Source organism: Halyomorpha halys, unplaced genomic scaffold (assembly GCF_000696795.3).
Source record: "Halyomorpha halys isolate HHAL.00 unplaced genomic scaffold, Hhal_1.1 Scaffold80.1, whole genome shotgun sequence".
Lineage (NCBI taxonomy): Eukaryota > Metazoa > Arthropoda > Insecta > Hemiptera > Pentatomidae > Halyomorpha > Halyomorpha halys.
In genome coordinates, this window is record NW_027110435.1 from 977,600 (window position 1) to 991,417 (window position 13,818).

General features: G+C 34.7%; 1 protein-coding gene across 1 annotated transcript in view; it reads left to right on the forward strand.

The window, feature by feature from the left end:
• The first annotated feature begins 3,203 nt into the window (after positions 1-3,203).
• Positions 3,204-13,818, forward strand: part of LOC106692964 (peroxisomal membrane protein PEX13) — a 26,917-nt gene continuing 16,302 nt past the window's right edge. The window contains exons 1-4 of the mRNA XM_014439259.2: positions 3,204-3,375; positions 7,803-8,003; positions 13,101-13,206; positions 13,471-13,612. Coding sequence (XP_014294745.1) covers positions 3,317-3,375; positions 7,803-8,003; positions 13,101-13,206; positions 13,471-13,612 — 508 coding nt within the window. The 5' untranslated portion in view covers positions 3,204-3,316. The remainder of the gene's footprint in view (positions 3,376-7,802; positions 8,004-13,100; positions 13,207-13,470; positions 13,613-13,818) is intronic.

Sequence of the window (13,818 nt, forward strand, 5' to 3'; positions counted from 1 at the left end):
CTCTTGCCTTTGTTACTTGTTTTTTATTCTTTTCATTGTATCTTTTTATTTTTATTTCTATCATTTTATCTTAACATAGTTTCATTTTGTATCTTTTTAGCCCTGATGAAGCCCTGCAAAGTGGGGCGAAACGTTGGAAAATAAATAGTTGTAAACTATTTTTGTTTCACTATTGACCGCAACCCTGACCATCTCCCTATACATCAACAGAATTGATCTCAGATTAAGGTTCCACTAGGCATATTACCAACAATATAAGCATATTGTCGCAAATGCAACCTATTGATACTGAGGTAGATCTGGGTAAAAATTGTGCATTCATGGCAGCCAAAATAGTTGGTTGTGAAAAAAGTGAAGAGTGTCAACTGAAAGATGTGATGTAAATACCAGGCCTCAGTAGAAATTTGTTGTCTGTGGATAAAATAAAACAGAACGATGGATCTGTGACTTTTGCTAAAAACAAAGTAAGAATTGTAAATAATGATACTATGATTATTGGAAACAGTTCTAGTCCGTCCGCTTCATCTCGGCAACTAGAACTGTTACTCTACCTCAGACTTTCTCACCTAGACCTCCTCTACCTGCGTCGGTGTCCAGGGCTCATTCTCTGGCACGGCCGTTCCTAACTTACTAATGAATACACCTTGTCGTGGGCCTTCTGTAAAGTGGATATCAGGCTGGAAAACCGCCTAAGACCAGACAACCCCGACATATGTCTAGGAAATTAAATTAAAAAGCTTCTGATGAAAAATCTAGAACGAAGGTTGAATTTACAGGTTACGTAGTACTTTTTATTTGATTTTTTATCATCTTCAACTTATATGGTGACATTTGCGGTCCTTTTTCATTTTTCTTATCTTTATTTTGTTCTTTTTTGTAGTAAAAATAGATTAAATCGAATGATATAGCCGAAAAAATACAAAAGAGAAACAAACATGTGGATACCGACATTTGTTGCTTCCTTTGTTTACCAAGAATTTGTACAAATATTGTATTTGTGTCAAGTGGCAAACGTGTAGATCCAGCATAAAATATTGTATTATTCATAAATGTATAATTTAAATTAATGAAGATTATAATAGAATCTACTGATCTACTGAAATCTAACGTCTTACACGTAGCATGTCTGGATGGTTTTTTATAGTACCCGGTCAGGACTTGCATTCCCCTTCGTTACTGCAGACTAGTCCCGAGAAGAGCGAAATTTTCATTATTCGATGACTTTCGGCTAGCACCCGTAAAACTCATACTACCAGCTACCTAACCTGTTTGAATACGTATTGTCGAGGCCTTCTGGTATAGAACACCTCATAGTTTAAATTAGACTCAGACTATCTAACACAACTACCTGAACAGTCTGAAATCAAGACGTCTGGAAGGTCGTGAGAGCTAAATATATTATTTAAAAACTCAATGGTTGTTACAGATGTAGGAGCTTCTTTGTTGATTTTGATTTCACACATGTAATAACTATATAAAATATTGTATTATTCATAGATGTATCATCTGAATTAATAAAGGTTACAATAGAATCTGGTGATCCACTGAAAGCTAACGTCTTTCACTTACCATTGACTTGGTAACTTCTTTTGGTGGATTGTTCTTGATCTGAGAACAGACTGCACAAAATCGCACAAGGCTTTCATTGTCCTAGTTTATGTTTCGCCAATGACAATATTGGTGTGCAAGATGTACATCGGATTCATGTCTGCTTCTGGATATGATGCAGCCTTGAGTTGTGCAGGTTCTGCATCTTTAGAATTTTCAGTTGCAAAGGTTTTGTGATTAATTGTCATCTAGGAAATTTGGTCCATGATATGGTCTTGAATGACATCTCATTTGTCTGGAACATCAGATTTGTTGTTAAAAAGAGCTCTTGTAGTCAACGTTTAAATGTTTTTCTGCTGGCCTTCGTAAACTTTTGTAGTCATAACCACTTAGATAGTTAGAGTATCTTAGTAAACGTGCTAAACTTATAGAAGGCAGTTTTGAATGTTGCTTAAAGATGTGCATAATAGGTTTATCTATAATTAAGGTAAACTTACGCCCATACAAGTACATGACAATTTTTGAAAACTCCAAAATATTGATTATGCTTCACGGTCATGTTGGTTGTAGTGACCCTCAGCAAGGGTCAATGAGCGATAGATAAAGCTTATAGAATACTCTACGCCGTTTTTGATATGTGACAGGACTGCTGCTGTACTCAGAAGCCCGACGTCACAAGCTGGCTCAAGAGGTAGGGAAGGATTGAAGGGTACAAGCACCTTATCACTAGCAATTTCGTTTTTTAATTGTAGAAATGGTGCTTAACAGCTTCTTAAACTTTCCTTATCTTTTTTCAAATGATCTTGAACGTTTGTGTGGCTTGTAATCTTGTTTATGAAGTTCATTTACGACAGCTGTGTTCAAAACTCCTTATTTAAATTAGGCAGCCTCCAATGCTGTGGCCTTTTTTAGAATCTGATTGTCATTTTATTGTAATAGCTTCTCTCTATCTAATAGCCATCTTTGAACTGTGTACGTAAGAAGAGATCATTAACTAACTTTTTCATTACATTTACATGTAACTAAAAATTAACACTCTCAAAGATATACAGTACGTAATGCTACGTGTTCTGCGATTGATTAGTTTTCTTGTTGAGATGTATTGAAGAAAGCATGTTGAGATACACCACTACGGGAGGAGATCAACTTTTGTGTGAAGTGCTTCTTTAGGTCTTTATATGTTAACTGGTTGATAGGATTGTAGGTTTCTAAAAGGTGTGATAAATTGTTATAATAAATAAGTCCAATATGACGCAGATAAAAGTTGTGAGTTTTAGATTGATGCGAAACATGAGTTTTTTTATTTTAGAAAACATTTAACATTATTATCGATAACCCAAATTTAAAGGATAATTTAATGACTTTTCATATTATTAAACATAGATAAGAATATATAACAAGATATTGGTATAAAAATTATATCTCCGGAAGTAAAATATTCACTGTCTGTAATATTGATAACGATGTCTGTATTCTGATTCATGAAGCAAAATTTATTGAGATATATCCGTACCCATTCTTAATTTAACGTTAATTCACTTTTTGTTATACGTTGAATTCAAGATTAATAAGGTAAGAATATGTTCATTCTTGTACTAACAACTTTGTTAATTCAGATCGATCCTTATGCCATGCAATATTAATCGATCATGTAATCCTTGTTATCTGATTGCTGTCAACGGACTGCTCTTACTCTGTACATTTTCCTTTTAATTTTTGCCATTCTTGTAATTTGAAATGTTTTAATGTATGCATTTAAAACAATACCATGGCAAATCTTCCTAAACCTTGGGAACAACTTATGAGAAATCATGTTAATGATTCTATGTAAGTTTTTCATTTGTATATTATTCAATCTTAAGTGCCTAGTCATGGTTTTTAGATTGATATGATGGATAAGTTATTTATTTTGCATAGCCTTTAACATTATTATCGGTAGCTTCTGAACTATAAATGTGGTAAAAAATATTTTTTTATTAAGATGGTGATGTTTATTTATCAGAGTGTGTTTTGCACCTTAAAATTATTTCTATGTCCCTGAATTATTCTGGAAATAATTCACCGCTCATATCACTGAATGATTATTTGCTAGATATTTTTAACTTATATTTTTTTAAGTAGGATTTAACTCCTACTTAATCTGCATAATACCTGAAGATATACCGCTAGATCATACCTTACTTATACCGCTGTATGATGAAGAACAAACCCTTAATTTAAAATCTATTGTTTAATTTAAGTGATAAGTTAAATTAATGATTAAATTTTCTACTGAAGTTTATAAAGCTGTCTTAATTGTTTTGTATTTTCATTATTCCTGATCGAGAAAGAGGTGTATGTGCATAAAAGTATAACGATTTTTAACAGAGTATTTGTTCCTAACCTTGTATTAATATTCTTATGTTTTGTTTTATGGTAACCATTCGGAAGGAGTTGGGTTGTTCAAATTCACTTGGTTCATTTTTATCTGTCCTAATACATACAATACATGCAACTTGCATGTTACAAATAATAGAGTTATGTTCCTACATGATATTAAATTAATTAAATGAAAAATAAAGCAGGTTAGTATATAATTCAGGCAATAGAAATGTGGTACCTAAGGAAGCTGGAAAACATGATAAGGAATGCAATACTAAGGACCAATAAGGTCTTATAGTGAACACCATACACACCACAGACCTATAAGGCAAAGGTAGAGATGGGTCAGTAAAAAAAAAAAAAAACCAATAAACAAAAAATTATTTATTTGTGCCGACGTTTCGACCTGATTTTCAGGTCTTCATCAGGGAGCTTGTAGCAGAGAAAATAAAATATTCATAAAAAAAATCTTGTTTGCTAGTTTCTTGTGAATTCCTGGAATGCTGCCTCTAAAACTGATCCCTATTGTTTGATAGATCATCAAAATGAGTCATAATGGCCAATCAGTCGTTATAACTATGGTTGCTATACCTGTTAAAAAATACACTCCTAAGGCTTTGAAAATCATAGTTCTCAAAATTCATCACTATAACCAGTATGTTGTTATACCTTAGGTTGTTATAAACAATATCCAGTTAATTAGTTCAAAGTACATTTTCCCATTTTTTTGTTTAATGCATTAGTTCAAAGGAAACAGCATCAACAATGCCCTACCAGTGTTTGGGAACTATCCTTATTTTTATATTGATAACCCTCTGAAAATAAAAAAAATACTCAATTAGGGTCCTAATTGCTAGATGGGACATGGAGAAAATACCTCATACAGAAATGAGGGGTGTTTCCAAGCATCTTTACATTTTGACATTATCCTACATTCATTGAAAATGCATCAGCTTGAGAAGTTTCATATATCAGGCACTACATGACTTCTATTAGTGCTCAAAATGAAGCTTGTTAAATTAACTATAAAGTAATTTATGATTATCTTCTCTATTGCAGTAGTAAGTAGTTTACATGATGTTTACCAAAAATAAAGTCACAAAATAGTGATTTCTGTTTTTTTTTTTTTTTTTGTTTTTTTATAAAATATTGTTATTTTTGGAAAAACTATTTTTAAGATTATGTTAAATTTTCTAAGGTCTCAAATTTTAGCAAATTTAATAAAGGGATATAGAATTTTTTTTGTTTATTTTAAGCTTTTGCGACCCGATATGACCTTTATTTGCTCTTTTTGTTGTTTCTGGGACTATGTATGTCTGCATGTATAATGTATAGTTTGTTTTTAGTAGGTATCACTTTTTGTACTCAAAATTTGGTTTTAGATTCGTAAGGGCAAACTCTTAGTGGTATACCCTTATTTTTTTAATAAACTTGGCACATCCAGCATCCCCACCTATGTTTATTACTAAACCCTACAACTTTACATTACCCTACAACACATAAATACTTGAAATATATTTATCGGGTATAGTTCTCTCTCAATTCAGCATTGTTTAGTCTTCTAAATTCTCCTGTTTCAGCCTGAATATTTTATATAATACTGTATTTTCAAAAACCTTAAGGTGCAGTTCTTTTCTTAGTGTAAGAGGCCACGTTCGCGTCCATAAACAACAGTAGGAAGGATAATCGTTTTATAAATTCTAAATTGTACATTTTTTTATAGAAGGCGTGAGTTAAACAATTATTAATTATAATAATTAAATTTTGAAATTGGAAAATAACAAGCATTTCCTGCCTTTAACCTCGCTTTTATTTTCTCATCAATTTAATTTTTTCTAGTTACTGTAGAACCTGAATGTTTTTTGATGATGTGTTGCAACACATTAGTAATTAACTACAGAAGAATAAATACCTGGTTGTTACATCTTACTAGTTGTTAGTTTAGATATTTAGACTGTTTTTCATAGTGTCTAGTGGCCTGCAATATTTAATAACTGTAAGAAATATGGCTTCACAAACTAATTTTAAAAACTTTCATGCTGAAAAAGAACTTCTGGTACCATCAAGAGTAGTTCCTCACTAAATATTTGATATTTTAATCAATAGTTTACTGTTTACCAACTTGCCAAAAATTTAACCTTTTTATCATTTATCGACTCTATATATACTCTTCTAGAACTACTTACATAATTTGAGAAAAGTCTGTTATAAACACATTTTAATGAAAATTGGACAGTGGGCTTGAAGAAATGAATTCTTTTCTATTGTTTGAATGAGAATTAGTTTACTATCTTCACTTGCAAAAATATCATTGGAATAATGTTTAGTTCAGTTGAAATTGTTCAACATGAAGTGCTGATAAATTTGGCTATATAGCTTGAAAGGAAAGAGAAGTAGAACTACTGTACAGATAATATTTCGGTGTTGTAAACTCAAACAACCATTGGACTGTTGTAGCTAGAGTCTCTTGGAGTCATAATTCTGAAGTTTTATGTCATAGAAAAAGTAGCTTTGTTGCCAACAGTATTATATGTAGTCCATTCTTTATATCAGGCAGCTAAGTCCAAGAATAATCTATTGAAATTACAAAAAGATATCTTTTGAAGGTGTGACAGTTCTAGTTGGCATTTATCCGTAAAATGCCCAGTTCTTACTCAGAACTTAAATTTCCTGCAATGGACTTCCTTTCCTTTATGCTGCAGTATATCGCTCTTTTCTAGTTCGTTTTGACTTATCCTTTAAATCACTCCTTTACAACCATATTCCTTTTTACAATAATATAATACTTTGTCAGTTTACCTGCATTATTATTTGACATATTTCAATAACAAAACTAAAAAAAAAACTAAGTGCATGGTGTGTCCTTATCGATTTTGATCAAAACTTTTTTAGTTTTGATTTGAATTGGGAAAAAATTAGACAACAGTTTCATCCATTGGGCTTCGGTAGCTGAGAAAAAAAATTAAATAATCTGAAACTGCTTTATTTTGTATTGAGTTGGGAAATTGATGTCGATACGCATCTTCCATTAAAACATTTATTTTCTAAAGTAGATTAAAGAAAAATAAAGCTTACAAATATTGAACCTCCAAGGAACTAAAAAAAATGTTTTTGATATTATTTTAAACGTAAAAGTTGTTTGGCGCTCTGAATCAAAGGCTGCTACTACTTTTGGTGTAAAAAACAAATCTATAAGGGTAGTTGACTTAGTAAAATAAACTTTTTTTCATTTTATTTGGCTTAAAAGCAATTATTTTAATAATAAATTAAATATTAAAAGCAATTATTGTTTGCATTCCTTCCTTTAGTCTATTCTAGAAAAGAAGTGTTTTGATGAAAAATCATGTTATTATTTTTCCAACTCAAGGGATTAAAAAAAAGCGATCTCAGAGCATTTTATTTTTTCCCCAGTTCTCAGGGGTTTTTGTATGTAATGGTCTGGTTATTTGTCGATTTTTTGTCAGTGAAGAATTGCCATCAAACTTTTGGTCAAAATCGGTGAAGATACCCTTCTTGTAAAAGTAAATTTATTTAGTTAGGAAGTAAATCTAAAAATTACTATTGAGAGGAACTAGACATAAGAGTTCTAAGGTCAATAACCTACATCTACCAATGAACATATGTTGGTAGAAATTCTCCCAGGTCCTTGATACTGTGGTTTTTAGATCAAGTAAATATCAATTCCTTATTAACTTTAGTTTATCATTTTCGCTGTATGAAATTTAATGTTTTGATAAAATCATGTAGTATTTTTAATAAATTTTCTTGTGATTTTCCAAAACATTTTCGCATTCAGCCTTCTTGGAAGCTGGAAACCCATGTGTTAGATTTTGTTCTATTTCAATTCATTCCTTAATTATCTGTTTTTATATTATCTTATTTTTCTATTACAGGAGGTTTTCATCTCAGGCAGATCTAGGTCTGCGACATTCTCTTGGTAGGCATGGGGTCCCTCCGTTACCTCCACGTTCAAGCGGCTTATCAAGACACAGGCTTCATCGTTACAACAACCTTCTTAATGGTTTGGGTGATTATGGTGGTTTTTATTCACCATATTCGAGTTCTATGTTCAGACAGCAAGACTATGAAAATAGGTTAGACTTTTTTTTTTTTTTAGTAATGTACTAGTAGTATATAGTCAGTGATTTTCATATTAATTTATTGGTGTAAGTGCGTTTTTGGAGCAAGAACAAACAAATTTTTTTAAAAATAGTTATTCTAGTCTTACAGTGCTGAGTTTTAATCGTAACTTAGGCAAGTACTTAGGGACGTGATGGACGTGCGGGTTGGGGAGCAGGTCCCAGTGCGCTCGGTTCGGAACGTTGTGGGTTCGATTCCCACCTGGGGCAGTTAAACATTCATTTTTCGGTGGTCCCGAATAATGAATCTTGACACTCCCATGTTGGTTAGTACATGGCGGCAACCTAGGTAGCCCTCAGGGGTTGGCAAAAAGGACCCACAAGCCCACTTGCCAGACTTATCCCCCCCACCAAATACCAGTACCAGTACCAGTAGGCAAGTACTTTCCTTTAAATGTCCTCCCATTAAAGAAATCAGACCCGTGTTAATCTTTGTACATGTTCAATTTAATTTTCCCTTCTGATTTTGATAGCATGCAGAGTTGGCTGTAATTAAAGTAGTTGAGGATAATTCATCAAAATTGGAGTTGTTTTCAATTTTTTTAATGATAAGCTGGTTCTGTATAGAGTTAATTTGTGGATTAAGTATTAAAAATCACCATATTTTGAAATCACGATGGTTTAAGCTGATATCTACACTTATCTCTTCAACTTATCATGTTGGGGTAAGAGCAGGTATCAAAAAAAGGGCAAGTACAGACCATATCTCGCCCTATTATGTAGTCTTAACAAAATGTTTTTACTAATGTAAGTAATTCAATTTTGTTTAAAATAATTTTTAAAAAACTGCACACTCTCGATTTCCATCCAATCATAATAACAGTAGTCAACATTTTTTATACCTACATCACTTTCTTTTTCACTTCAATAACTTATAGGCATAATTCTCCTTCTCTTGGAATTTATAAAATCATTTACAGAATTGATTTCATTACATTAAAGGGACTTTGATTGAAGTCTGCCCCTCTTGGCATAATGATTGTGCTGGCAGAGATGGCTAGGCTGCTGGCCTCTAAGACTAAGTAGTTTGAAGAAACACGTCAGCTGATGTGTGTGTGCACAAAATGAAACGCTAAGGTGCATTGTTTTTTACACTATAAAAAAAAAGTACATTTCTTTTCACAAAATAAAAAAAAAATATTACATAATCGATCTTTTAAGACCATGTGTTGGCCGCAACATTCTGCCAGCCTAAAATTTTAAATTGGTATTGATGCGGGTTAAGAGAAGTTTGTAGATGGTCCACCTGGACGAAAGGATCGGCCATTTGTCCTTCTAGTTTTTCAACCATGCAGATCCGGTCTGCCATGAGTGGTGCTTTACTAATTTCGATGGTTTGAAGTCTTCTAAAGCTGCAGTCTGCTGTATAATCTTCTAATTTAATGTGGCTACATTGAGAGCGGTCTGTTATGTCCAGTGTTTGGACAATCTGTTCAACTACAAATGCGTTCATACGCTCAGTCGATGTCCTAAATTGGGAAAGAATTTCTGATATATCATTTTGTAGCTTCGGCCTGTCATGCAGACGGTCATTTAAAGAATCTATACTAGTTCTGCACCATGTGTTGAAGACAAACCTGATTTTGACTTAGCCGTCTTGTTCCTTAAAACCAGGGTGGTGGAGTATTGTATAATGGGTGGTTACTTCTCTTGCAGATACTAAGCGCATGTGACCAAGGTCAAGATAGTCCTTCATGAAGAGATGATATTGCTCTTTTAACAATATATTCTTGTTCTATTTATTTTCCAGATTATACATATTTTCTAGTACTTGGCCCTCTGGGTTTTGAAGGGAAGATATATTTTCTGTCACGGGAAGAGAGACTCCAAATTGACCAGAGTTTAAGCTGTAATGTGTTGTCTGATGATGTTTCTCCACGTAATCGTCCTCTTCAGATGTTGTTTTTACTACATCAACTTCCTCAATGGTCCCAAATTTATCCACTATTGCGTTGAGTTCTTCTCTTGACTATAGTGGGAAAGAGGAAGATTTGAGAAACAGAGGAACAAACATCATATGGCCTGTGATGCGATGATGTATCCGAGCAGTGTGAGTATTTGGAAATATTTTTATCAATTGTGACAGACTGATTTCTGATATCGAAGTAGAGGTCCCTATCGAATAAAAATTCAGTGGGATCGGGCTTCCAAAATTCAGGATCTGCTAATGCATAACTTTTGTAGCTTTTCAGCTACTTGAGGTTTATCAAAAGGATTGCTGGTTATCTTCGGGACGACAATAGATAGTCGAGGTTAAACAATAACAATAATTTATTAAATAAATCAAAAACTTGTATCCTTTTTTGTCTCAACACATTTATTTTTCACTGAACTTTCTTTGGGACCTCCAATGTTTGGCATAAGGTGTGACAATAAAGATGCTACTTTAGCAGATTTGGTGCTGATATACTCTGTGTGAACATTAAAGCGGGGATGTGCATCGATCATGACTCCTAGGTATTTTAAGCAAGACTGGGAACAAATTTTGTGCCTACCCACCGTAACAGTGATGGACTCAGTTTTCTTCCTGCTAGTTACAAGGAGAACCTCGGTCTTGTGATCTGCAAGTTGTAGGCCTACCGAAGACAGCCAACCTCGGATTGTAGCAACAGCCTGGTTAGTGAGAGAGTAACTTCTTTCAAGTACTTCGACGCCACTACAATTGCAACTTTATCTGCTAATACTACAACTGTGGCTCCCTTCAGCATTGTCAATTTGAAGATTGCGTCATACATGACGTTCCACAGAAGAGGCCCTAGTACCGAGCCCTGTGGGATGCCACCACTCACCTTGTACCTCCTTTGGCCAATGTCTGAAAAAGAAAATAGAACAATATCTTTGAAGTAGTCTGTAAGAAACCTGCCATAGTCCTCTCCTCCACCTTGCTCCTGCAATTGCTGTGCGGGCCATCTCGACTACCAATCCAACAGCATCTATCGTGGATCACTTTTTACGAAATCCGGATTGAGCCCGCGAGAGGCCATTAACTCCCTCCGTGAACTCTTGTAGCCTGAAGGAAAGGATTTTCTCAAATGCCTTACTCATAGTATCCAATAAGCAAATTGGACGATAGGCTGATGGGTCTTCCAGTCTTCCCTTACTCTTTGGAATAAGTACGAGGCGCTGTTTCTTCCAAGGTTTCGGAATTGCGCATTCACGAATACATGAATTGAAAAGAGCAATGAAAAGGTCCGGCCGTTTCCTAAGAGCCACCTTCAGAGCTGCATTAGGAATTTCGTCCAATCCTGGTGCCTTGCCATGTTACAGGTCTGAGGCGATGTCCTCTCTCTATCTCTTCCTGCGTTATTTGTGGAAAATCCGTTGTATATGTATTGTCTATACATTCAGTAGTATTTGCCTGTTCAGGGAATAGTGTTCTGACAATACTGTCTACAACATTTGGTCTCGTAGGGAGCTGCATCGTGCCTTTACATAGTTTCCTAAGTGCTATTTTGTAAGGTCTACCCCATGGGTCTGCATCCACCTCATCATAGAGTTCTCTCCAGCACCAGTATATGCGCCTTTTCCTAGGCTGACCCTTTCAATTCACACTCATCCTCTAGCATTAAAGTGAACAATGCGCCATCAAAAGTCTTCATGTTCCAGCCATTGGTTCTCCATCGATAACTTTTCTTTCTTGTAGGCATATAAAGTGTAATCAATATAGCCTGGTGATCACTGTTTATATAAAATCCACAAACCTTCCAAGTTGCGATCTGTTGTAGGTGACCACTCACAAACGTCTAATCGATGATAGATGATCTTCCTGCTCTAGTGAACGTTGGTTGTTCCGGTGTTCATTTGGAACATATCACTCCTTTGTGTGAAAGCTTCGAGAAGAACTTCACCACATTCATTTGTTAACCTACTTCCCCATTCAGTTGCCCATGCATTGAAATCACCCGCTATGATAGCTGGCTTATGGCAACTAGCCTCTAAGACAATGCGATCCAACAAATTCGCTAAGTATTGTGATGCAGGATAGGCTTAGCAGCTAAAGATGTACATGTCGTTGATCTTGGCCCATACAAAGCCGGAATTACAGGCCCAAATAGCAGCTTTACCACTGACATTGATTGACCTGCCAGGTTTTGAAACAGCTGCCTCTAACCTGAGGAACACACGCTGAACAGTACGCTGCCTATTCTAGGAATCGTCCCGCCTGGATTTGAATCTAGTGAATCTAGTTTTGGTCCACTCTGGGTATTTTATTTCCCCGGTTCCCGCCATATCAGGTGAGAATCCCCCTATCCGCCACCAGGGGAGGTGCCCGATAGGAGGCTAGCTACTCCACACGGGTTTAATTTTGCTCTCAAGATTTAGCATCACCTCTGACAATACTTGGATGTGTAAATCCGACAAAGCTCGGCAAAGGGTATAAGAGTAAGAATTAATTGTACTTAACAACAGAATTTTTCTAAATGACTAAATACTCCTTGATTTTTTGATTTTTTTTGTTATAAAATATGTAAAACCATCAGGAACTTAAGATCAGAGCAGATAATAGCTACTTTCAACTGAAGAACAACCTCGGCACAGTACATACTTCACATTATTTCACGAAACTACTGCGTATAAAGTACTCAGTACAAAGTAACAAAATTACTGTCAAATCACAGTTGGTCCCAGTGCGCTCAGTTTGGAACATTTTGGTTTCGATTCCCACCCTGCCTCAGGTTAACATTCATTTTTCGGCAGTCCTGGGGAATGAATCTTGACATTCCCACCTTGTCAGTATGTGGCAGAAACTCAGGTAGCCGCCAGGGGTTGGCAAAAAGGACCACTAGGCCCACTTGCCAGACTTGTTTCCCCCCACCAAATACCAGTACCAGTACACTATTGGGGCAGTGTCGACTATTGGGTTTACCCTTTTAGTGTAATGAAATATTGTCCAAAAGGCAAACAGAATAGTTCATACTTCTACTATTCTATTAGGGATGGATTTTGTACATCTCTGAAAATTAGTTCCTCTAACATAAGGTTACTAAACGAGAGGAAAAAACAAATGTATTAAGTATTTTTTCATTGGGAATATTTTTTAAATGATTACAGATATATTCAGATGGCTGAAGAATCAGCTCAGCCAGCATTTGAGTCAATAGAAGCATTTATTAGAGGATTCAGCTCCGTTACAATGATGTTAGAATCAACATTCCAAGTAAGTAAATAATTTATTGTATTAGATATGGTTTACTGAATGATGTAAACTCTACTGGTGTTTTAATGATGTTTTTAAGAAATGTGGATGGCACCTTTTATGTTTAAATTTAGGTGGAATATTAGCACAAGTTTCAAACCGTTATTACATTAAAAAAAAACTTAGTGTTAGTGCCTAAATATTGTAGAAAGAGAAAAGATTAATCACTGTGAAAGAAAGAAAAAATTAGCCTCAATAATTTTATTCATTTTTTATTTTTCACAGGCTATGAATATGTCATTCAGAGCTATATTAGGAGTCGCCGAAAATGTTTCAAAGATGAGAACTGCGATAATTGAGTTCCTATCTGCCTTTGCAATACTTAAAATAATATATTCCTTCTACAGAAAAATTCTCTATTTTTTGGGTTAGTATCATAATTTTTATAACTATAAGTCATGAAATGTTGAGATTAAATATTCATTTAATAAACTGTTATTTGTTTGTATATACATTTCCACTTAAATGATTTTTGTCATATATTTACTTACCTTGATTGAGTGCTAGTTACAAGGAGAACCTCGGTCTTGTGATCTGCAAGTTGTAGGCCTACCGAAGACAGCCAACCTCGGA